General features: G+C 43.0%; 1 protein-coding gene across 6 annotated transcripts in view; it reads right to left on the reverse strand.

The window, feature by feature from the left end:
• The window catches only part of LOC111867986 (gamma-aminobutyric acid receptor alpha-like), a 167,150-nt gene that overhangs the window by 69,648 nt on the left and 70,417 nt on the right, over positions 1 to 27,085 (reverse strand). For all 6 annotated transcript variants that reach the window (XM_033752894.1, XM_033752896.1, XM_033752895.1 and 3 more), the window contains one exon: positions 1,251 to 1,357. In XM_033752894.1, coding sequence (XP_033608785.1) covers positions 1,251 to 1,357 — 107 coding nt within the window. The remainder of the gene's footprint in view (positions 1 to 1,250; positions 1,358 to 27,085) is intronic.

Consider the following 27,085-nt stretch of genomic DNA (forward strand, 5'->3'; position numbering starts at 1 on the left):
AGTGAAGGTGAGGTAAGGACGGTTAGAGAGAGAAGAGGTGGAGCCCAACGTAAGGGCTGGACGGTTACAAAGCAATAAATGTTTTGTGAACAAAAAAAAATATAATTATTATGCTAAAGTCTCAACATGGACACTTAGGGCAGTAGATCAGAAACATCTGGAAAGTTTCGAAATGTGGTGTTGGAGAAGAATGGAGAAGATCAGTTGGACCGATTATGTGAGAAATGAAGAAGTGTTAATTAGAGTCAGTGAGCAGAGGAATATCCTACATGAAATACGAAAACGGAAGGCTAATTGGATTGGTCATGTTTTACGCAGAAACTGCCTTCTAAAAGAAGCTATCGAAGGAAAGATAGATGGGCGGATAGAAGTGACAAGAAGACGAGGAAGAAGACGTAAGAAGATGCTGGATGACCTTGGGGACAGAAGAGGATACTGTCATTTGAAGGAGAAAGCTCTAGATCGCATTAAGTGGAGGAATTGTTTTGAAAGAGACTGTGGACCTGTCGTCTTGACAGATTACTGATGATGATGATGATGCTAAAGTCTCAGCGAGTGGTTACAACCTTGAATTAAACGTTAAGATTCTTCTGCCATTCTTCTAGGTTATGAACAAAATGTCAAAGAGGCTGAAATTATAAAGATATGAAGCAAATTTATGAAAAATCACTAGAGAATGTTAAATTAGTTACGGTTCTGGTTCTTTATGGGGCAGGATATTGGTAATAATACTTTGTAGTATGTTTCCGAAAACTGTTCATCCAGTTCCAACACCAGTTTGTACTCTATTCCTGAACACTCTTAGGGTTTACAGGATTGGTAGGTCAGTGTGCACGAAGAATTTCGCTGTAGTATAGAACTGTTCCTCCGGTCGCAGTGGCCGCGCGGCCTAAGGCATGAACTGTCTTCGACTGCTCGAACACTACGATCATGGGTTCGAATCCAATTTGAGGCTTGGATGTCTGTGTGCAGTTATTCTGTGTTTGTATCGCCCTGTGTGCAGGGAGCGGCATTACGACGGGCTGATCCCCCGTCCAAGAAGTCCTACCGACTGTGTATATATTAAGAAATTGAGAAAGCGGCCAAGGTCCACAAGGGTTGTAGAGCCATGGATAAATAGATAGAACTGCTCCTGATCAAAATTTATGGCTCAAGTGATTCAAGAACATCTTACGCTACAATATAAATGTTGCATAATATGGGGCCATTATTAATTTTCACTTAATTGGTCTGATTCTACGCCATCTTACCTCCAAAATCGGGCCGTACATTGTTGTCATAACCTCTCAACAGGCCGTCCAGAATTTCGGAAATGTTCCTGTGGTTATTGAGTTGTGCCAACTGCAGGTTTCGGGTTCTGAAACGAGACAAATAATTTGCTCAGTAATTCTGTCTTCTCTAACATGAAGCCGTCTAATTTGAGGAAAATGTTTACCGCCGTTTCGGACGGAGGCAGAGCCTTCATCTTCTGGGCCGAAAGATACTATAGCGTGTAGAAACGTTGCTGGATCGCGGCCTCTAAATAGACATCGAAACAACATTCGCTGCTAGGCAACAAATTTTTAATAAGCAAGAGTGTGCGACCGTTATTGGGTGACGCCTTCGCGGACAGGCACGTTCCCATGGAGATGATAGGGGCAACAATGGAAGAGCTGTGTTTTGTATGTGGTCCGTGCCGAGGGGTTATATGCGAGACGAGGTTTGCATCTTGGTCAGTTAGTCTGTGAAGACAAGGGTAGGGGATTGGTGTGAGATGACCGCCAACTTGGATTTTAGCCAAGAACTATAGTTCAGTCGTAAGTCGTTACTCCTAGAAGCTGGCAGCTGAGGCACGGGGCTATTTAGGGAACCCAGAATAAGGAGAACGTCCACCATTGGATGCCGTTACCAGGGAGCTTTGTTTTGTAACTGTTCGAACTTGAAAATAGTGGCGGTACGTTCTTCTGAAACGTCCTAGACTTCTATCAGACTACACGGTGGCACGTCACAGGCGATAAGTGTCTTAATATTCACCTCCACGGGAACCTCAAATCTCATAAATATTATAAAGCTATTACACGTATTTTCCTTGACCCAGTTTAGTTTGATAGAACTTCATGGACGTTTCGGTCGTTTGTGTTGCCTACATTTTGTTGGTCTTTCGAAACTTCACTGCTATCTGCATACAAATTTGAGTCGCGGTCTCCCTCAGCCGACCTATTTGGTCTTGGTATCGAACACTACTTGTCAGATTTGGAGAAATGTCATTCTTCTGAAACGTCAGTAAAATTATGCCGGATTACGCGGCGTCATATCCCAAAAGATGGGCACTTACGTTTCTTCACGTAAGTAACTAAAAGCTGCTTTAAGTTTCGTTATCAAACATAATCCACATGTAAGACGAAATATCATTGTGTGTGTGTGGGGGGGGGCAGGTGGGTTGAGGTGTCTGTGGAGACTATGATAATGGGCCTAAATATTACTCCGACTACATATTTGTGAAATTTTTAAATTCAAAATTTTCACTTTGTAGATGTATGGAGTTTAAGAGTTGGTGTAACAAATCTATTATTATACTCGTATATTATTATTTATTTAAACTGCAAATGGGTGTTTACCCGGTGGCAGTGGTACTATAATAAGACACAACACATAAATAGCACACATAACACAAAATAACACACTACACTCGAACAAAACACCGCACACCAAACATAAACAATAAAGGACACACCGCACAGAATGAATACAATGCAAATACATGTATTAATGCAATGAAATACGTAATGTCATGAACTGATGCACTCACATTTCACCATGAACTTCGCTTCATTCCGCTTCACTACACTTCCATACCCTTCACATCCTCACCACAACTTACTTCACTTCACTTCACTTCACTTCACTGCATTTTTGGATGATCCCCCCCTCCTTCACTTCGTGTTATTTATCACTTTCCTAACCCTTTCTTAAAATTACTTGGTTTACAGGAGAGAATCCCTAAAGCCTCTGCAGGCAGTTGGTTCCAGAGCAAATGGTCCTATTTACAAAGGAATATTTTGCGATATCTGTCTTTCTGCTCATTATAGGATTCGAGGCTTTCATTGAGATACTGCGTAATGAAGTCTTCTGGTGAGATAAGCTCTGTCAGTGTGGAGTTTGTGTGATAGCTTTATGTGTGTGTGCATATTCACCAGGCGGAACTACAATTAGTTGTAACTGAAAGCCACAAGAGTTGAGGCAGAGCCAGGCACCCATTACTAGACAACGGCTCAGTAATCATGTTTCCACAGTAACGAATACGTCTGAAGAAGCAATGCATTGGATACAGAGTCACGCCGATTCCTAGGCAACGCATACAGAAACGTTTCCGGTCACACGGCAACGAACCTCCAAAGCAGAGTAACAGCGAAGAGCGCGAGAAGTCTACTGTTGAAGGTGGTGGTCTCCATACGGTTCGACCGGAACCTACCTCAGGGAGAGAACTGACCAACCGAAGACAGAAGTCAGAAATGAAGTCTTTATTTTATGTGGTGTAGTTACAGTAAGATTTAGAGTGTCATCATTGTTCGTAGTTACGAAGTGTTATTGTTACAGCAAGACTGTGTTACATCTAATTGTAGTTCCGCCTGGTGAATATCCACTAAATCGCTTCATCTAATCCGGTACTCATTAATTACTTGTCGCCTTAGCAGGATACATGTGACAATTAAAATGAATGTATATATACATACTGTCAGGTATTATGGAGTGACTCTCAACGGGGTTTGGATTGGTGACTCCATTTATTGACCACTTTAACACACGACTCGTGACTACACTTAATTATAGCGTCATCGCTGATCCCCACACATCACAACTCACTACAGCACACCGACTGGCGTTCTCAATCTGTTACACTCTCCATTAGTCTTTTCCTGGCATGCATTTTAACACAGTAACTCTGACAGTCTCACTGAATTACACGCTCTAAATATTACTGTAACCACAATACACAAAAATTATTCTCTCTTTACTAGACGTGTCGTGGCAACGGATTTTAACACTGCTATTCCTCTGCTTCCGTGTACAAGTCCTCCCTAAATGGCAACTCCCTGCCAACTCATGTATTCAAGTCAAAATAAAAGTCAAAATTATTTTATGAATGGCAGTTTACCGCAAATCAGTGTGTCTTGGCTACAAGCTCCTTGAGACTCACGACCAGTAGTTTTATCTTCCAACTGAACACTTGCGGTTATAATACTTATGTAACATCCTCTCTGACGAGAGGATTGGTCTGTCATTTACAATTGCTACTGGTCCTAGTCAGCGCAGTGACTCTCGGATCCCAGTATCGTGAGACTCATGACCACATTTTACTGCATCAGATGCGAGACTCCACCAACCTGGAGGGCCAGGTCCCCGTATTTATTTCCCCCAGGAATAGGGCGACCCAGTTATACCCCCAGGCATTGGGTTCCCTTTTCGTCGCTTCCTACGACTAACAGGGCTACGGTGGAAGTATTCGACCCCTCCTCCACACGGGATTTAAAAAATTCGCATAGTGGGGGGTGGAGTCCAACTGGGTCCACTCGGCACGGCGGCCACTGATTGGTGATTATGATGATGGATAATTTGGTGGAATGAAGATTGGCAGGGGAAACCAAAGTACTCGGAGAAAACCCGCCCCTGCGCCACATTGTCTACCACAAATTCCACTTGACCAGACGCCGGGATTGAACCCGGGCCGCCGCGGTGGGAAGCCAGCGACTAACCTCTAGAGCTATGGCGCGGCCTCCACACGGGATTAATCTCAACTATTCTTCTGAGTCTGAGTCTTATATTACGACCGACAGTAAGTCTGCCAGTCTGTCATAGAGCAAAGCACCAATGTGGGGCTTATGACCAGATTTTTCTACTGTCAGGCAGTTTCGTGTTTGTTGATGTGAGTAGCTCTCTCTGACAAATGCGGTTCGGTCTCAGCAGCGCAGTCATTTTTGGCTCCGAGTCCCGTGGGACTCGTAAACATATTCTGTTGTCTCAGATTCGAGACTTCCCTTTTCATCGCCTCCTATGACTCGAAAGGCTACGGTGGAGGTATTTCACCCCCCTCCACCTCAACTCATTTGTCCTCCTTACAACCCATTTGCACGGACAGAGAAGAAAGCACAGTTTCCTATAGTACCTCTATTGTTGCATGCGTATCCGTTGCAGCGGGAATGTGTTTACCGAGTCATTGCCTAGAACGGCTCTGGTACATCCGCTTATCTCGTGGTCGTTGCCTAGTAACGGCTCTACACGCTACAATATTTATACGACACATCAATCCCTAATGTTGGAGACGGAGACATTCCCTGAATCGCTGGATGCGGACTCCACGTTCGCACAACTAATCGACCAAGAAGATGTCATGTTACAAGAGGAATTCTCAGCTTTCTCCTTCGCTTTACTGCACAGACAATCACGCCTGTTCCTACTTCACATACCCTTTGTATACTCTCCTGGCTCTTCCTCGGTCTCGACGTCGCTTTGGCTTGTACGAGGAGCGTACCGCATATAAAGCCTTCTATTTCTTTAATGAAAACTACCACAGATACAGAAAGCACAATAAAGCAGTTAAACAAGCAAGATTTCAGCTACTTACAGCTATTTTTCCACATAATCACCGCCATTCGTTATGCACTTTTGTCAGCGATGAACAAGAGCCTGTATGCCACGCCCGTAAAAGTCTGCGCCAGCAGAGGCTAGCCACTTTCTTACAGCTGCAATGACAGCATCGTTGTCTAGAAAATGTTGCCCACGTAGTCCGTCTTTCATAGGCTCAAAGAGATGGAAGTCTGAAGGTGCTAAACCGGGGCTATAAGGTGGATGTGGTAGGGCAGTCCAGCCAAACTGGTATAGGGGTCTAGCGTTATCGTGTTGCAAGCGAAAGGTTGTCTGCTTCACTGGCCTGACTCGGGAAATACGGGCTTTCAGCTTAGTCAGCGTCATCTTGTGGCGTACAGAATTGACAGTCTCACCAGGCTCCACAAAATCCAACAAAATCATATCCCGCCTATCTCAAAAGACCGTGCACATCACTTTCCCTGCCGATGGCTGTGTCTTGAACTTCTTTTTCTTAGAGAATCCGGGTGTCGTTACTTCATGGGCTGTCTTTTGGATTCCGGCTCGTAGTGGTGACACCACGTCTCATCTCCGGTGACGATGCTGTCCAGAAACTTGTCACCTTCAGCCTCAAACTGGTGCAACAGGTCCTGACAGACTTCCATTCGATGAGTTTTTTGGTCCTGTGTAAGCATCCTCGGGACCCACTTGGAACAAACTTTGCGATAATCCAGCTTCCCCAACATTGTTTCCAATGCATTACAGCCGATATAAGCCGTGCACACAATTCCCTGGTCGTTATCCGCCAATCTGTACGGTTGAGCTGATCGAGGCGCTGTTCATTGTGAGGAGTAGCAGCTGAGCAGGGATGCCCAGGGCGTGGCTTGTCGTGCACTTCACTTTCGCCACTGTTGAAACGCACTACCCACCGTCTCACTGTGCTGACATCCACTGTATCGTCTCCGTACACCTTTAGCAAGCGTCGATGGATGTCGGTGGGTGCAATTTGTTCGGCAGTGAGAAATTCAGTAACACATCTCTGTTTCATACATACTTCTATGTCAGACGCCATTTTGGTAGACTGCTCTGCTGTCGCTATCTGTCGCACGACAACCAAACTAACAGTACATTGGCGGGAAGGTGTGGCGAATCATAAACAGCAACAGATGAAATGTGTTTTCTACGCAGTGCATACCGAGATGTTATAAATAACACTAACGAGGAGTTAGTCAATTGGTTGGTGAGTTAATGAGTTAGAAAACCGCCAGGGTTTCGTTGTTGTGAGCTGTTTGTGTGAGAAGCTGGTAGCTGAGGCCGGGAATAGTTCGGAAACCCGTGGTAAGGGGAACGTCCGCTGTTAGAAGCCGCTACCAAGCAACAGTGAGTGAAGACTGTAACAGACTGAGAAGATCTAATTTGTTCTATAGAGATTTGTGAAGTGCGTAAAATAATGAGTGCATAATCCTTACTTATAGATAAGTGTTGCAAGATTTCAAGAAATCTGATTACCAATCCAAACCCCGCCTATAGTCACAGTCATACACGTGATATTGTCACGTATTCCTCTTTTCATGATGAATACTAATGGGTTCTGGATTTGATTATTGGGTTTATTGGCACTTCTTGACAATTACAGTCAATTGTAACTGCTCACACACGACGTCTGTCTGACGTATGCTTGCACTGATCTCTCACTGCTTGAATGCGCGAATCAACTCCCTCTTATACCTGCCAAGCGGCCCGGATATAAGTCACCATGTTGAACAGTTAATTGTCCTCTGTTTTTCTGTCTGTTGTCACAGGAATCTTGTGTTTAGCAACTCGCTACTTGGCCTTTAATTACTGTTAGTCTTTACTGTGTAGTATGCTTATTTTTTAATATTAATTTATGCAGTTGTAGTTGTAATTGTATTTGCATTGTATTCATTGTGTGTAGTGTCTCCTTTATTGTTTTGTGTATTTCTGTGTGCTGTGTTTAGAGAGTGGTGTGTTATTTTGTGTGATTTGTGTTATTTGTGTGTTGTGTCTTGTTGCAGTAACACTGCCACCGGGTAAAACCCAATTTTCAATTAAAATAATAATAAAACAATAAACGCCCCGCTCGTTGCTAGTCGTTGTAGTGGGAACGTGGCCACGCCATAGCTCAAGCTGGCTTCCTACCGCGGCGGCCCGGGTTCGAACCTGGGACTGGTCAAGTGGGATTTGTGGTGAACAAAGTTGCTCTGGGGCAGCTTTTCTCCGAGTACTTCGGTTTCCCCTGCCAATCTTAATTCCACCAATTGCACCACAATCACCCTCGCCTATCATCTGGGGCTGGTACAATAGGCCAGAAGTGGCCGCACTACAGGGGACATAGTCCCACCCCACTAGCAATAAAAAAATAGTGAGAACGTGATTTCATACCCGTTGCTCAACAATGGTCATTTGCTCCGGCTCCATCATTCCGGCTTTCAGCCGTCATATCACACTCGATATCTTAACGTATCACGAATTTTTTACAACGAAAGTGTAACACTGCTATATTGTGCAAGTCCAGTGGAGAAACAAGTTATCTTGGTAGTGATCACGCACCCGAACAGTATAGAAAGATAGAGGTCGTGGTGGCGAGTGCGTGAAATTTCGACCAGTTTCTTTGCCTGTGTCCCACTGAGCATTATGAGTAATAGTACGCTACATGAAATTTTCTATGTTACTTGGAAAGGACCAGAATGGCAATTATCACGCAAATTTTATAACAAATTACTAAATGAAAAGGAAAGAAGTCTCCAGGGCTGCGACCATTATCGATTTACATGTTTCATTTCATGCATACAGATACTGTGATATAGGCCCATGCTATACAGGATTTCACAGTGAAAAACAGAAAGCAGACTTTTGAGCAATGTTCCAAATTAAAGTGTGTTCGTATCACGATTGGACGAACAGCAGTTCGAAATGTGCAGCCACTGGACCGAGAGGGTCTGCGCATGCGTGAAAACAAATAAAGGAAATCAGTGTCCAGGAAGAGCTCACTTACAGATCGAAGTGCGCCGAATTTAACGTGTGCACTGTTACACTGGCCCTGAAGCAGCATTTATATCTGCATCAGACTTTTCATCCACGTAAGCTACACAACTTCCGATCATGGGCGCAGTCAAGGGAATTACAAGGGGGAAAGAAGGGCAGTCAAAATATTTTTTCACTTACTCATTCTTTACCTGTCCAAGACTATTTTTAATAATGGTCCTACAGTATTCACGATAGAAAGCAAGTTTCGAAATTAATTGTAGTAGGTATTGCGATTGGCTACGGGCTGGACAAACGAGGGGCCGGAGTTCGAGTCCCGGTAGGATGAAGCATTTTCTCTTCTCCACGTCGTCCAGATCGGCTATGGAGTCCACCCTACCTACTAACAAATTGGTACCGGGGACGCTTTCCCCTTGGGTAAAGCGGCCGGGGTGAAGCTGACAACTAATCTCCAACTAGTGCCGAGGTCAAGGAAATGTGGATATATACATCCACTCCCACATACGCCTTCATGGCGCAGTGCTTAAATAGTTAAGCACAGGCACAACTTTTATTGATAATTCGTGTATTTCCTTATTGAAAAAATTATAAAGTTTTAAAAAACACAAGCAGACGGCAGAAGCTTCGCTTTTCGTCCACCATGTTGGCGGCCATGTTTTGATTCCTCCATCATTGGCACCATGATTGGCTGGATATACTCTATGGCAGTTGTTCCCAAACTTCTCTGCTCTGAGGCTCATCTTAATATAAATTAAATTTCCTGGGACCACCAACGTGTAAGAACAAGAAGTTCTGGGAAGGACTAATCGCCCAGTTTCCCTTGATACGACACCGGCCGCGTAGAAAACGACGCTTCCAAAAATGTTTCGTTGCCACGGGAAGGGCTTTACAGAGTTGGTACCTAACAACGATAGACGAATACGCAGAGAGACCCTTAGACACGCGTACGGCAGTTCTTCTACTGTTGCGTGTATTCCTTGCCTCGGGACCGTTGTTTAGCAACTGAAGGAGGAATACAATTTACCAAGCTTCTGCCTAGCAACGACAGAAAGGTTACTCATACAGACACACAGAATAATTGGAAGGACATATGAATATGCCGTTGAGATGGACTCAGGTGCCATGGTGTACATACCAAGTTTCGTAATGATTGGTTCAGGCATTCAGAGTTAATAGGAGGGATTCACAGACACATATGGACACAGACATCACGGAGATGGCATAAACTTACTTTTATTTTTTGTTCAAAATAAGGAAGGTGCGCTAATGACTTAAAATGTTCCATGATATGTATACAGTTGCCGTCTTGTAGTGCACTCAATTTCACCTGTTACTTCAGGACATGTTTCGGCAACATAGTGCCATCATCAGGTGCCCTAATTACGTTAATCTGTTTCATTGCTTGCCTTTATAAAATTATTTAAAATGTAACAGGTGAAATTGAGTGCACTACAAGACGGCAACTGTATACATATCATGGAAGAAAATCAGTGCAACAGGACGCTAAAATACAACATTATGACTTAAAATGTGGTTAAGTAAATTTCAAATAATAATAATAATAACAATAACCCATGGACCTTGATCACATCTGTGAAATGTTACATCTATTATGTTGTATGTTTGCATTTTAACGTGTCATAAACCATTTTTTTTAATTGTTTCATTTTTGGTCCGTTACACTATCAATCACAGAGTTAGTAGAGAGTCCGTCGAGTGTAAACAATTTGTAGGTCACTTTTTTAATATCACTTCTGCCTTACATGTTTCGGTTTGATACAACCATCATCAGAGGCACTTGCTATAACTATGGAAACACTGTCGTTGTTTATGATGTTCACAGTTATGTTTGTCGTGTAGACGCTGCTACAATATGCTGACGTGTAAAAGCACAAAACTTACTAAGATAGTTGAGTACACTATCAAGTTCTCACTTTTCATCCGAAACTGTTTTAAGTTAAAACGCTAAATGTTAAAATATTTAATCTAAAATGCTGAATTCCTCCTTGTTAGTTCATCCAGAAGATGGGAGACGTCAGCTTGAAGTTGTATGGCTGCAAAGATATTGTATTACTTAGGTTTTATATATTATTATATATATTGTTTAGTGTTGTATTTGATTCTTGCTTACCTTATGGTTCGATGTTTCTTATGTGCTGTGTGTTGTGTACTGCAGTAGGAATACTACATCTGGTGTTATTTAAAGCCTTGTGTGTTATGACGCGGTCTGGGGTGTGTTTATACAAGTAGAGATGAGGTCAAACATGCTGTTCTGGTTATTGATTTCCTTTGCCTGTTTCTGCTCGTCTATTAGTTTATTATCCTTGTAGTGGCGGTAAATTTGGTATTCTTCCTTTATATCCATTATTCTACCTTTCTTTGCTACTTCGATCAGTTCCATGACTTGTGAAATTGGGCCGTATTGATGTTGCCTATTTAGGATATGTTGAGCGTAGGCGGAGTCATTTTTATTTAATCTTATACTTCTTATATGTTCATTGTAACGTGTTACTAATTTTCTGCCTGTTTGACCTATGTACACTTGTTGGCACCCCTGGCAGGTCAACTTCTATATGCCACTTTGTTCGTAAGAATCTATGTTATGTTTGTGGTTTAGTATTTTGCCTAATGTATGATTTACTTTAAAAGCTATTCTTACATTCGTATTTTTAAATAGTTTCGTGATTCTTCTTGTGTAGCTTCCGTTATATGTGTAGGATACCCATTTTTGTTCTCTTCTTTCAATGGGAGCACTTGTTTTTTGTTGTTGAAGTTTATGATACATTCGTGTAATGAGTTCTTTATTGTATCCATTGTTTTCCGCGATGTTAATAACTGTGTTTAATTCTTTGTTTTTTGCTGTGTTATCCATAGGTAGGATGGTTAATCTATGTAGCCAATTTTTGTATGTTGCCAATTTTTGTTCTTTGGGATGACAAGATTTATTGTTTATCGTTGTGTCTGTCGTTGTGGGTTTTCTAAATATCTCCATTCTTATTTGCCCATGGTTGTTAATTAGTTTTAAGTCTAAGTACGTTACTTGATTATTTTCCTCCTCATTTAGCGTAAATTGCAAGTTTTTATTTTGCTTGTTAAATTTACACTAAATGAGGAGGAAAATAATCAAATAACGTACTTTGCAGCCATACAACTTCAAGCTGACGTCTCCCATCTTCGGGATGAACTAACAAGGAGGAATTCAGCATTTTAGATTAAATATTTTAACATTTAGCGTTTTAACTTAAAACAGTTTCGGATGAAAAGTGAGAACTTGATAGTGTACTCAACTGTCTTAGTAAGTTTTGTGCTTTTACACGTCAGCGTATTGTAGCAGCGTCTACACGACAAACATAACTGTGAACATCATAAACAACGACAGTGTTTCCATAGTTATAGCAAGTGCCTCTGATGATGGTTGTATCAAACCGAAACATGTAAGGCAGAAGTGATATTAAAAAAGTGACCTACAAATTGTTACACTCGACGGACTCTCTACTAACTCTGTCATAAACCAATTCACCGCACCCCTCTCGTCGTGGCGGACCCTACAAGTAGCAGGCTGGCCTGTCTGGGGGCAGGAAGGTTGATCTTGATGAGTGAGGATGGTGTCCATGCCTACATTTGTATAGCACTGAGGGAGCACTGGGGTGAAGGACAACATTTTATGCTAACGTTAGGCCCCATGCGAAGCTCTGTGGGGTAAGAGTAACATTTCCTTGCTCCTCGTGCGACATCAATACAAATTATTGTCAGAACACTGCCGGAAGGAGGCTTCCCCTGTAGTCCCAGCAAGCTCTGACCAACCGTCTGGCTCCAACACGTTACGATGTGTTATTTCGGGAAACCTTTTATGGGGGGGTCAATGATGTGTTCCTCCTACATCGCAGGGCTTATCTGCGGGCCCTTCTGCTACTGTGGAGAAGCAGCCAGCACCCTTCGGGAGCCCTGACAAGGCGTTTACTGAGGGTAGCACTGCAGGAGTTCTTCTGGTGAGAATGAGGAGCAACCTGCCTGGCCTTGAAGCTGACCAAGATGAAGGAAGATCTCATGAAGACTGCTGACGGCTCAGCGGGAAGCTCAACAGCGAGTCCAGCTGGGACCACTGGGGCGAACTCCGCTGTCCCTTTCGGTAAATGAAAGAGGTCGGCTGGAGCCCTTACCATCAGAAAGCCAAGAGAAAAAGAAATACAAGACCGTCGGTCACATGACTGTCAGCCAACCAAGAAAGACCCTGCTGCCGAAGGTGGACGGTAATTTACCGGAAACCGAAAATGAAAATACGAGCTACTGTTAAGAAATGGAAAGCTCGCCGAAGGTGCCCATCGCTGATCATGGGAATGCGTGTTGGAGAACTTTGGGATTAGAGTAATGGTAGCCTTCCCTCTCTCGCGTGCCATTTCTCTGTCACGAGGGGCACAAAATGCGATATGTGTTGATCACCGAGCTTAACCGTACTTGGTTGAGGCACTATGCTACAAGCCGGATGGCCGCGGGTTCAGTTCCCGACAATGTCATTGGATTTTCTCAATTGAACTAATCCTTCTAGCCACACTATGGCTCTGGGGTCGGCTCAGCCTCTAACAGAAATGAGTACCAGGAATCTTCTTGGCGGTAAAGGGCGGCCGGCGCATAAGGCTGGCAACCCTACTGTCATCTGTGAGTCGGTTGTGTGGAAGATGTGGGAGCCTCGACGCCTCTCAACCCTATGGGCCTCTACGACTGGTTACAGGGATAGCTTTTACCGAGCTAAAGAGAGGGTCATTCCAAAACTTAGACCTTGTGAGGGGCCAGCCTGCAGTTTCTGCAGATTGACTCACTGCCGAAGTTCTGACATCTGTTGGCGTGGATTTCTCATGTAACTGCAGAGACTGCTGTCAGACTCAGCAGTCACAACGGCGGATTGCGGGCCTGAAGACAACTCTATGGCGAGTCGGAAAATTTTCTCCCGCGTCAATACTCAATTTAATATTGCCTTTAAAATTAAAATTAATTTAGTATGTTTATTATCGACCAAATTTTCATTGGCCTAAAAATATGCTTTAAGGCCGTCTGAAAAGGGGCACATCTCCCACTCTACGAAACACTGTATTGAATCTTAAGACGGTTCTTCAAGCTATAATTCTATTTCTTTAAGATACAGTTGAATATTATCCTTCCAGCCACGCCCGACCTTTCATAGTGGTTTTTTCCTTCAAATGTTCTCTTAATTTCTCTCCCTTGCGTGCTGCATGCTCTCCCCATTTAATCCCATTACACTTGGCCATTATTCCGATAACACAGCATCATTTACTTACTTACTTACTTACTTACTGACTTAGCGGCCTCCGTAGTCTAGAGGTAACGTTCCCACCTCATGACTCGTGGTACGCGGGTTCAAACCCGGCGGAGGTCGTGGAATTTTTAAAGGCGGAAAAATTCAGGGAACAAGTCCTCCGGGAGGGACTTTAAGCCGTAGGTCCCGTGTCGTGGCTTTACGGCACGTAAAAGAACCTCATATTTCCAAAGGAGGTCACTGAGCCAAATTCAAGGACATTTCCCGCCCAACAGTAGTCTCTAACGCCTCTGATAGATGGGGGAAGCATTATAGATACCGCTAAGCCAGTAGAGGCCGAACTCTCTGGCTTGGGCGGAACTGATGGTACGCACCAATATCGGTAGGGTATAGAGACTGGTAGAGTATCATAGAGGGAAGCACAATGGACCAATACTGGTCTAAGTGCATGGGGAAACCCACCCTCTCCAATAACTAACTAACTACTTACTGACTTATATACTAATGGAGCTGAGCTCTTCTTGAGGAGCCGCCAATGCTGCAGCTACTCAAGACTTTCCCAGCATTTCATGGAACCCGAAGATTCATTACCGTGTTCACAAGTTCCCTCCACTGGTCACTTTCCTAAGCCAGATCAATCCAATCCATACCATCCCATCCGATCTCCCTAAGATCCATTTTATTATTGTCCTCCCACCTACGCCTTTGTCTTCCCAGTGGTCTCTTTCCTTCTGGCTTTCCCACCAATATCCTATATGCATTCCTCGTCTCCACATTCGCGCTACATGCCCTGTCCACCTCATCCTCCTTGACTTGATCATTCTAATTATACTTGGAGAAGAGTACAAGTTATGAAGCTCCTCATTATGCAGTTGTCTCCAACCTCCTGTCACTTCATCTCTCTTCGGTCCAAATATTCTCCTCAACACCCTGTTCTCAAACACCCTCAGTCTATGTTCCTCCCTTAATGTCAGAACCCAGGTTTCACACCCATACAGAATCACAGGCAAAATTATAGTTTTCTATATTCTAATTTTTATGTCTTTGGACAGCAGATGAGAAGACAAAAGGTTCTGAACTGAATGGTAGCAAGCATATCCTGAGTTCAGTCTCCTCTTAATTTCCTCCTGAATCAGGTTTCGATCTGTTATCGTTGTTCCCAATTATCTGAACTGTGCCACATTTTCAAAGCATCTGTTTCCTATCTTTACGTCGTGATTTTGCCCTACATTTTGGTGACGAGACAGCAACATATAATTAGTTTTCTCTGCGTTTACATCTCGACGAACCTCTTTACTTGCGTCAATTAAAGTTTGAGTATTTCTCTTTATGGTATCTACATTATCACCCAGTGGATTCACATCATCGGAATAGGCCAACAGCTGATGTGTCCCGTTTAATTTCAGTCCCACCTGGTTTCCCTGGACCTTTCTACTGGTATATTCCATGGAAAAGTTGAAAAGGAGTGGCGATAAAGCATCTCCTTGTTTTAGACCATTCTGGATAGAAAATTTATCAGACAAATGTTTACCTACACAGACTTAATATATGTTTTGTTTAAACACATTTTAATCAGCTTAACATGTTTCATGGGTATCCCAAACTCTTTCAGAATACTGTACAATACTTCCCTCGTAACTGAATCATAGGCTTTCTTGAAATCCATGAATAGCTGATGTACTGTCTCATCGTACTCCCATTTTTTCTCCAATATCTGACGAATGCAAAAGATCTGATCTGTAGCTGATCTGTTAAGTCGAAACTCACACTGATGATCCTCAATAATTTCATCTATATATGGTCTTAACCTTGAGAGAAGAATATTGGATAAAATTTTGTATGAAGTTGATAACAGTGATATCCCCCGATAATTACTACAGCATCATTAAACAAATAAATTAGGAAAGTTAATTTAGTTTGTATACAACTAAACAAATAAATTAATTTATTATACCATGCGATATCAGGCAAATATTTTCATATCGAATAGTGTAGTACCCAGGTCACCTGTCTACCCCTCCATACCCCTGTTGTAGAACCGATGAGGGGATGCATAGACAGTAGTGACATCTACAAACCATTATTTGGATAGTGTCCTAAAGTCAGATCTTATGCAACACGAATTTGCTAAATGTAAGTTGAAGGGAAAAAGTATAATGCGAAGAACAAAGACGCGATGGAAAGACTAATTACGAAATGGAAGAGACCGAGACCGAATTGTCTAATGACACACAGCAAGCGCGCAGTGAACGAGTGGAAACACCTTCTGGGAGAGATGGAAAATTATAGCAACAGAACGATTTGCGCTTGCGCAAAGCATAACTTCTATAATTTCACACAAGTATCATAAGCAAGCCAGGTTGCATCTAGGTCATGCGCTCAGATTTCGGTCGCAGTCCGTAAGTAGGAAGTTTAATATTTGTTGTTCCTCTGTACAATGGACGTGTTACATTCAGGGCTTTACTTCAGTGAGATTGGCGACGTGGCAGACACGTGACTGTACATTTGCTTGGGTTTTAAACGTTCGTTGTTAATATTTATGGGTTATTTTCTTGGCTCTCCTTCTGTGGAAATTCATCCACTTAATATACCGTCAGCAAGACGTGACAGGGACGCCATGGGGCGTCGCGACGCTGCTACTGTCAGTCAAAATTAACATCGATATTTTCACTGAAATGTTATCCATTCAAACTTAGGAATGTATGATGTTATAGGGGATGTATAATTCAAAACGCAACTCAAACTATAACAATATGTAGAAGCTTGTAGATGGAAAATCGCGGGTTCGGTACCCGATGAGTTCACTGGTTATTTAAATTGGCCTAATCCTTCCAGCCTCACTATGGCCCTGGAGTCGACTCAGCTTCTAACAGAAATGAGTACCAGGAATCTTCCTGGTAGTAAAAGGGTGACCGACGAGTAGAGCCGACTGTCTAGAAAATGTGGTAGCCTCGACGTCTCAAAAATATGTGGACCTCCATGGCCTGTTACAGGGATAATTTTACCTTTTTACCAGTATTCATTAGTCACTATATGAACATAAGAGCAGCAGAAATTAATATACTGTGACGTATTTACGCTATGCAGGACACCCTCCTCCCCCTCGACGACGTAATAGCATCGGAGCAACTGCCGCTGCTACGGTAACAGGCCAGTCAACACTCCGTCCCCCTCCCCCCCGGTGACGTAACAGGGGACACCGCGGTTACTACGCAGCTATAAACAACTCTCGACAGCGTTCCCCACCTACGCCTGTAAATACGGCGTTTATGCAACGGTGAAGCGATGTGGGTTTTCCGCTGTCCGACTGAGCGTTTATAAGAGTTACTAGAGAGAGAGAGTAACCAGTCAGTTGCAGTCTAGCATTCGCCGGAGTGAATGGAAGCAGAAGAAGTATTTGTGCTACTGCAGATGGCAGTAGTGGTGTAATTGTGAGAGCAATGTGCAATACATTCGCTATATCCAATACGGTGTGAAGTTACTTCTCGCGTTATACACCCAACACGTGACAATACATTTAACGAAAAGGACTAAGGAAAAAGGCATATTTATATCTTGCCCTGCTTGAAGTTCAATATGATGAGACTGCACGGTCCCTCGTGTGAGCAGTCTTGTGCGCAATATATGTATGAAGAACATGAAACCAAACGTGGAGAGGTTCCATTCCGTTTCTGGTTCCTGGCCGTACGTAGATAGAGTAACTGAGAAAATGGCATACCTGACATAGTGGAACTAAAACTTGAATCTCCTTAGGGATTCGGATTTTTACTTCTTCTTTGTCCATACAACACTTTCTCTTACGCTATGCACATGAGAGGAAAAAGTAATTAACTACCACATAATTACTAGTAACCATTGCCACTCCCGTTCTGCAACAACTATTCAGAAATTTTCTTTTCGCCCTGACTGTAAGAAAGGAAAAGGGTGACCGGCGTGTTCATATAACCCACGCATAACCTACAATCCTTATCTCAGTGGGCCAGACCAAATTCATTGCACAGTCCTCCGGAATAAGAAGGAATAAAAAACACGGACTATATACAAACCGAACCCAACAAGCCCACAGCTGTCTCGGACAGTCACTTTCAGAGTGACACAACACTTCATACAAATGCATATTATTATTTCTTAGATAGAGTTAGTTCTATGAATTTATTGACAAAAGTTCCATCATACTCCATACATCAGTAAAAATACTGTTGCAAAAAAATAAAACATGGGTTACAACATCGCCTGCTGCTCCCAGTGCTGCCAAACGCATTTAGTATAAAATTTTCAAACCTGTGCGTCAGATGTCTGCCATCAACACAGACTTGCTAGCAGAAGGGAAGTATCCGAGACTATTGTAGTCGCGTACCCTATGTATATATGTATGTGTGTATGTATATATTGTCACGTGTATATGTATATGTATATGTAAGTGTGTATATACGTATGTATGTATTGTCACGTGTTTCGTAGGTAACGCGACAAGGTAATTCACGCGGGTCTCGGATTTGGCGAATATGTTTATTGGTCAATCTCTTCTACACTTACAAGTACAATTATCATACACTTATGACGTCATCAGACGTTTCTTACAACACTGTTATAATTACTTCTTACATCGCTAATCTAGGTGAAGTCTTCTGTTCCCTTTGTCGGATGCGAGCTGGCTTCTGCTCTACTCGGAGCTACACTGAGAACTCTAAACTCACTGGAGAAAGTCAAAGTCAAAGCCATATTGCAACTGACGGTCAGTCAGTCAGTAAGTCTTGGTATCGAGCACCCTCCTGGGGCTCATGACCAAGTATTTATTACTCCTCGACAGTTACGATCTTGTTTCTGTGGGGCGCTCTCTCTGACGAGAGGATGGGTCTGTCTTTATATGTGCTGCTGGCCCTTGCAAGAGCAGTGTTTCTCGGGTCCTAGTCCCTTGGGACTTGAGACCATATTTTACTGTCTCACATTTGAGACTCCCCTTTTCGTCGCCTCCTACTACTCGCAGGGTCACGGTGGAGCATCTTCGAGGGTAGGCTTTTATAACTTGAACGCAGACTCAATAGAGCGCACCATGTCGAAGGGTTAACCTCGGTGGCTGCTATGCAAGAGCTGCTTCCAACAATTCATGTGTAACGGCGGAAACTCCACTGTGAGATTGCTAGCCGCTGTAGCGGGAACGTCGCTCGTTGCCTAGGAAATCAACCCTCCTCAACCATTCCGGCTTTCTGGTGGCATGCCACATTATTCCCTCCTAAAGGTTGTTCGTCCCAAACAGCCTAACGGTTCTTCCCTTTTTTTCATCTTTCCCTTCTTCAAGGGTGGTCGTCCCGAGCATCTCCGTGGTACTTCCAGCCACTTCAGGTCCTCCTCATAGTCCAGAGGTTTTCTCGTACTCTTACTCTTGCTGGGGAGGCCAGTCCTTCTACATTACGGGCTCCTCCTGTGTTTCCTGCTTTTTTTTCGTTTTGGAGGGGGTCGACCCCTCCACAGTGTCCAGTCCTTGTTTTGTCGCTCCGGAGGACGCCAATACCTCCACAGCGTCGAGTCTCTCACCTTCCGCAACCCGCCGAACATCCCGGCTGCTCTCTTCACGAATTTCAGCTCTAGGGTCTTCTTGAGGGTCTTATTTTTCCCAGAGGTGAAAGCTGTCTTGAGCTCCACCCTCCGATGCTGATCGCGGTTACCCTCTTCTTTCTCTCGCATAGCGGCAGCTTGTCGCCTCTGTCCTTAATTCCACTTTTGCATTCAGGTATCGGTTGACGTCTCCTCCCGAGCGTCCGTTCTTTCGGGGCTTCTCGTACCACATTGTCCCTGGCACGAGCTTTCCCTAAGGCGTTTTCCTTGCACCGTGCCACTTTCGAACTGCGGGTCCAAGTCCCGCGGACGCATGACCATATTTAACGGTCTCAGATTCGAGGTTCCCCAACCTGGAGGGTCAGATCCCCATATTTATATCCTCCAGGAATAGGGTGGCCCGGTTATACCCCCAGGCACTAGGTTCCCTTTTCGGTGCCTTCTACGACTCGCAAGGCTACGATGGAAGTATTCGAATCCGCCTCTACGCTTTGTGGGTTTCTTTCGTGACTGTACAGGAAGTTTATGACTAAGACATAATGTAGAGCTATTTAGATTCCTGTTGTCACGATACAGCCTGATAGGGACTTCAAAACATGTGAATAACCACACGAGAATACTTTGTAGCGTACTGTGGATGTAGAGGTATTTTGGGTTCCTGCTCGGGGATTGTGGAAAATTACGTTTTATATTAAGTTGTTCGCGGCCGTCGGAAAGTTTGAGAACTGTAAGATAAGCCATTCCCGTGGCATCTTGTTCTTTGCTTACCCAAGCTGTTAAGTGATAGGCCGGTCAGAAACCATTATCGTAGGGCCGACATTGAGCGATGAATCGTCACAAAACTACTTGCCACACCGGTCGATAAGTACAGATTTGATGGATGAGTTTACACTAACATCACCTCAAAACATATTTCGAAACACGAATAGTATTTACATTTTTGACTGTTGCTTAATCTCGCACTTTGTAGCACGGTATGTGGACTTTACCCAAAATATATTTGTAGGTACATATCGTGACTGAACTGCGTTAAGGAAAAAATGATTTGTGTTTTCAACGAGAAGTGCGGTATGATCGTTCTAGTTCCCGTTCTGCTTCAAAAATAGAATACAGTAACTTTCCAATGATGACGTAAGACCTACGTCAATACCTAATGTCGAAGCACCCACAAAGATAATGTTTCGTATAGAACATTTGTTAGGCAACGACCCCGAAACAAACAAGGAGACAACAGGCAGCTGCCAGCGCGCCATTGGAATGGCTGGGAAGCGCTATTTTCTGCGCGGTCCGCCTTCATAGATGCCCACTCAACAATGAATACAGCAACGGAATAACGGTGCTTTCTTTGCGGTCCGTGCAGAAGGGTTATAAGAGGGACAAAGTTTTGATTTGACAATTGGAGAGGAGTTGAGTGACTGGAGCTTACTCGTGTGGAGGCAGGATCGAATACCTCCACCGTGACCCTGCGAGTCGTAGGAGGGGACAAAAAGGGAAGCCTCAAATCTGAGACAGTAAAATATGGTCACGAATCCCATGGGACTCGGACCTGAAAAAGACTGCGCTGGCAAGGACCGGCAGCATACGTGTATACAAAATACAGACCCATCCTCTCGTCAGAGAGGGCGCCTCAAGGAAACAAGTCTCTGTCAAACAGCAATAAATATCATGGAGCTCGACACCAAGAATTACTGACTGACTGACTGACCGTCAGTCGCAATGTGACTTTGGCTTTTGAAGTTTGGATTTTAAGTTTGTTGTTATTTAACGACGCTCTCATTATCGAGAATATACACTGCCTATGATACAACGATTAATTAATATTGTGACATGACGCCTGAAAGCTGGGATAGCGGAGTCAGGATAGACTTTCATTGCTAGGCAATGACTCGATAAAAAGATTCCTGCGGAAATGAACACGCATGCAACAATAGAAGAACTGCTGTTTCTATGCAACGGCGAGGTAAACACATGTCTACTACGTATAAAAATAGAGGAAGTGTTAGAGAAAGGTGTTTTCTGTTGCCTAGGAATGCTTTGATCAAATCAGTTAGAATACTCTTAACTTCTTAGTGCATCATAATGTAGGTTAACACTCAAAATTATTCCTCTATTAAATTATGAATTACAATTTTTAATACCAAGATTAAGATGTCTGTTTGGTGCTTGTTCATGCTGGTTACTTTTGGCTTATAATTTGACGTGAAGACGGAGACAGTATGTTCTTCCGAAACGCCAAAAAACCTCTGTCAATTTACACTGACTCACATGCCAGAAGATGGCAGGATTCATAGCCACCGGCATGAGGACCTCAGATCCAGCATGTACGTATATATTTACATTTCAGCATTGCTTTGAAGATAGGCCGTGAAAGTTTAATTGTGATCATCTTGCTTATGATGTTGTTTGTGTTTAACCTCAGTGCGAATGAAAATAATGTCACATGTAGGTGTGACGGATTCTGGGTTGCATGATTGGATTTATTGACACCTTATTCACACAACTCGGGACAACAGCCAATACAATGCTATCGCTGATCTACACACTTTACTGTTACACATGCAATAGGATTCTTCGTATTCACTAGTCGTATCCTGGCAACGGATATATAGCAGTCTCACTGTAATTTCAAAGCACACGTTAAGTGTTCTTTATACGGTTTAATTCATTTTTTCTCAATCACCTTAGATTGCCAACTCCAGAACTGGACCCATTTCTTGACAACAACTGACTCAAATGAACTCCTCTTCAATTGAACTCTCTCAACTTCTGACAACATCTAACCGCTCAACTCAAAGTCACATTGCGACTGACGGTCAGTCAGTCTGTCTGTCTTGGTGTCGAGCCCCGATTGGGGCTCATGACCAGATTATATTTTTCTTTATATGAAAGTTACTGTCCTGTTCATTTGGGGCGCCCTCTCTGACGAGAGGTCAGGTCTGTCATTTGTCAGTCATAATCTGTGTTAGTAAGTCCATTGTCAGTGCATGCAATTTCTCATTATATAGAATCAGAGCTGACCCCGCAGAGAACAGCGTATTGTATTGTCCCGTATTATTTTAAGCGTGTTTACTGATCCGTTGCCTAGCAATGGGTATACGCGTTACAGTAATTTAGAAACACCGTATGAGCATTCGGAACTTGGTTATGAATTCGGGATTGCCCTGAGCCTGTTTCGTAAAAGAATGAGTATTTTTGTGCTCATCCTGCACTGTTGGGATGGGTGAATATCTAAAACGAGGCACCGGCCAAACAATAAGTAAAAAGTACAACCATATTACCAATACCTACCAATACCAAATCTATAGTTAGTAAAATAAAGTGAACTGCTATTATTGTCACATCATTTCCAGATTAATACCAAATCATAGTACACCAATACCACGAGCCTCCAAGCAGTTAACTATACGTGTACAAGTCATGAATATACCGCTGTATGTCCGCTGGAATACAACAAGACTGCAACACTAACTTCATAGTATGAAATATTACATAAATGATTTTAACCGTATTTTATTTTATAAAAAGTAAAAAGAAAAGCTATCCCTGTAACAGGCCGTGAAGGCTCATTGGCTTGTGAGACGTTGAGGGTCCCACATTATCTAGACAATCAGCTCATAGATGGCGGTAAGGTTGTCAGCTATACGCGCCGGCCGCGCTTTACTCCCCAGGGAAATTATTTAATTAATTCCTGGTACTCATTTCTGTTAGAGGCTGAGTCGAACCCAGGGCCATAGTGCGGCTGGAAGGATTAGGTCAATTGAAAAAATCCAATGACCTCATCGGGACTGGAACTCGCGACCGTTCGGCTTGTAGCATAGCCCCTCAACCAACTACGCTACCGCGTACCCCATTTTGTTGTATAACTTTCGTTTTATAATAATTTCATAATTTTATTGTATTTCTATACCTTGTATTATTATAGTGTAACATAGTTGTCAAGTATCCAGCTCTCCTGTCACACTGAAATGCAGTTCAACAGTCTGTCAGTGCAGTGACCTTGTATTATTATAGTGTAACATAGTTGTCAAGTATCCAGCTCTCCTGTCACACTGAAATGCAGTTCAACAGTCTGTCAGTGCAGTGACCTTGTATTATTATAGTGTAACATAGTTGTCAAGTATCCAGCTCTCCTGTCACACTGAAATGCAGTTCAACAGTCTGTCAGTGCAGTGACCTTGTATTATTATAGTGTAACATAGTTGTCAAGTATCCAGCTCTCCTGTCACACTGAAATGCAGTTCAACAGTCTGTCAGTGCAGTGACCTTGTATTATTATAGTGTAACATAGTTGTCAAGTATCCAGCTCTCCTGTCACACTGAAATGCAGTTCAACAGTCTGTCAGTGCAGTGACCTTGTATTATTATAGTGTAACATAGTTGTCAAGTATCCAGCTCTCCTGTCACACTGAAATGCAGTTCAACAGTCTGTCAGTGCAGTGACCTTGTATTATTATAGTGTAACATAGTTGTCAAGTATCCAGCTCTCCTGTCACACTGAAATGCAGTTCAACAGTCTGTCAGTGCAGTGACCTTGTATTATTATAGTGTAACATAGTTGTCAAGTATCCAGCTCTCCTGTCACACTGAAATGCAGTTCAACAGTCTGTCAGTGCAGTGACCTTGTATTATTATAGTGTAACATAGTTGTCAAGTATCCAGCTCTCCTGTCACACTGAAATGCAGTTCAACAGTCTGTCAGTGCAGTGACCTTGTATTATTATAGTGTAACATAGTTGTCAAGTATCCAGCTCTCCTGTCACACTGAAATGCAGTTCAACAGTCTGTCAGTGCAGTGACCTTGTATTATTATAGTGTAACATAGTTGTCAAGTATCCAGCTCTCCTGTCACACTGAAATGCAGTTCAACAGTCTGTCAGTGCAGTGACCTTGTATTATTATAGTGTAACATAGTTGTCAAGTATCCAGCTCTCCTGTCACACTGAAATGCAGTTCAACAGTCTGTCAGTGCAGTGACCTTGTATTATTATAGTGTAACATAGTTGTCAAGTATCCAGCTCTCCTGTCACACTGAAATGCAGTTCAACAGTCTGTCAGTGCAGTGACCTTGTATTATTATAGTGTAACATAGTTGTCAAGTATCCAGCTCTCCTGTCACACTGAAATGCAGTTCAACAGTCTGTCAGTGCAGTGACCTTGTATTATTATAGTGTAACATAGTTGTCAAGTATCCAGCTCTCCTGTCACACTGAAATGCAGTTCAACAGTCTGTCAGTGCAGTGACCTTGTATTATTATAGTGTAACATAGTTGTCAAGTATCCAGCTCTCCTGTCACACTGAAATGCAGTTCAACAGTCTGTCAGTGCAGTGACCTTGTATTATTATAGTGTAACATAGTTGTCAAGTATCCAGCTCTCCTGTCACACTGAAATGCAGTTCAACAGTCTGTCAGTGCAGTGACCTTGTATTATTATAGTGTAACATAGTTGTCAAGTATCCAGCTCTCCTGTCACACTGAAATGCAGTTCAACAGTCTGTCAGTGCAGTGACCTTGTATTATTATAGTGTAACATAGTTGTCAAGTATCCAGCTCTCCTGTCACACTGAAATGCAGTTCAACAGTCTGTCAGTGCAGTGACCTTGTATTATTATAGTGTAACATAGTTGTCAAGTATCCAGCTCTCCTGTCACACTGAAATGCAGTTCAACAGTCTGTCAGTGCAGTGACCTTGTATTATTATAGTGTAACATAGTTGTCAAGTATCCAGCTCTCCTGTCACACTGAAATGCAGTTCAACAGTCTGTCAGTGCAGTGACCTTGTATTATTATAGTGTAACATAGTTGTCAAGTATCCAGCTCTCCTGTCACACTGAAATGCAGTTCAACAGTCTGTCAGTGCAGTGACCTTGTATTATTATAGTGTAACATAGTTGTCAAGTATCCAGCTCTCCTGTCACACTGAAATGCAGTTCAACAGTCTGTCAGTGCAGTGACCTTGTATTATTATAGTGTAACATAGTTGTCAAGTATCCAGCTCTCCTGTCACACTGAAATGCAGTTCAACAGTCTGTCAGTGCAGTGACCTTGTATTATTATAGTGTAACATAGTTGTCAAGTATCCAGCTCTCCTGTCACACTGAAATGCAGTTCAACAGTCTGTCAGTGCAGTGACCTTGTATTATTATAGTGTAACATAGTTGTCAAGTATCCAGCTCTCCTGTCACACTGAAATGCAGTTCAACAGTCTGTCAGTGCAGTGACCTTGTATTATTATAGTGTAACATAGTTGTCAAGTATCCAGCTCTCCTGTCACACTGAAATGCAGTTCAACAGTCTGTCAGTGCAGTGACCTTGTATTATTATAGTGTAACATAGTTGTCAAGTATCCAGCTCTCCTGTCACACTGAAATGCAGTTCAACAGTCTGTCAGTGCAGTGACCTTGTATTATTATAGTGTAACATAGTTGTCAAGTATCCAGCTCTCCTGTCACACTGAAATGCAGTTCAACAGTCTGTGAGTGCAGTAACCATGTATGTATTTGCCTGATGATGGCTTTGTAAGCCGAAACATGTAGCTAAGTTGATGTAGACCCAGACTGTTTCCTTGTTGTGTTGCTACGGATTCCAATAAAGAATTTTATATAATAACACAACAGGACGCACCCAACGGAAAAAATATCTAAGGGGTGCGGACTACACTACGATGAAAAATTACGTGATCAAAATATCAATAAAAGCGTGTTATTAACCGGAGAACACCTACAGTCTGAATAGATAAACATGTGCCGTTAAACTAATTGCAATATCAGATGCTAGAAAACTAGCTTCAACATTTGTCAAATAAAGAATACTAAATAACGCATAAAGAATCGAATTTACTAATTTTACCAGAAGACACCACATCTAAAAATAAATCTAACAGAAAACTGGAAGAGAACAAGACACTTCAGAAACCAGACAATAAAGTTGCTCCTTTGTTTATCAATTGAAACACTACTCCATGAAGGCGTATGGGGGCGTGGATATATAGATCCACATTTTCTCGACCTCGGCACTAGTTGGAGGTGAGCTGTCAGCTTTACGCCCCGGCCGCTTTACCCCCACGGAAATAATCCCCGGTACCCATTGTATAGGAGGCTGTGTGGATCACAGAACCGGTCTGGACGACGTGGAAAAGAGAAAATTCTTGACCCTACCAGGACCCGAACCTCTACCCTTCGGTCGTCCAGCCCGTAGACAGTCGCTATACCGACTACGCTATCCCGGCTCCTAGAAACCATATAGTACTCATATGTACTCACAATTTCTATAGCTTAAAACTGATGAGCACTGGAATCGTTACGGCACGAAGCAAAATGATATTACCTTATTCCCTTCCAGTTCTACATGTTGTCAAATGACACTTCGAGGCTGACGCTTAAAGCCATATCCCATGAATAACACGCACAAATGTTCAATGCAGACGATTTTTAATCCCTCGAAATGCGGACAAAATCGCAAATGTCCGTGAAATAGTGACACGAGATCGTCGATGGGCTCTCGGAATGATGGCGTACAAACTAAACATCAATAAGGAGACGATTCGTCAAATCCGGCATGAAGAGTCACGGAAGAGGAAGATCAGCACAAAGGCCCACGGATGAGCAGAAGCAACGGAGACAGACGTCATGTCAAGAATTGCTTAATGGCGCCTGCAGAGAGGAGCAAGCTAGGTGTCTCCACCGCCTGA

This window comes from Cryptotermes secundus, unplaced genomic scaffold, assembly GCF_002891405.2.
Source record: "Cryptotermes secundus unplaced genomic scaffold, Csec_1.0 scaffold508, whole genome shotgun sequence".
NCBI classification, from domain to species: Eukaryota; Metazoa; Arthropoda; class Insecta; order Blattodea; family Kalotermitidae; genus Cryptotermes; species Cryptotermes secundus.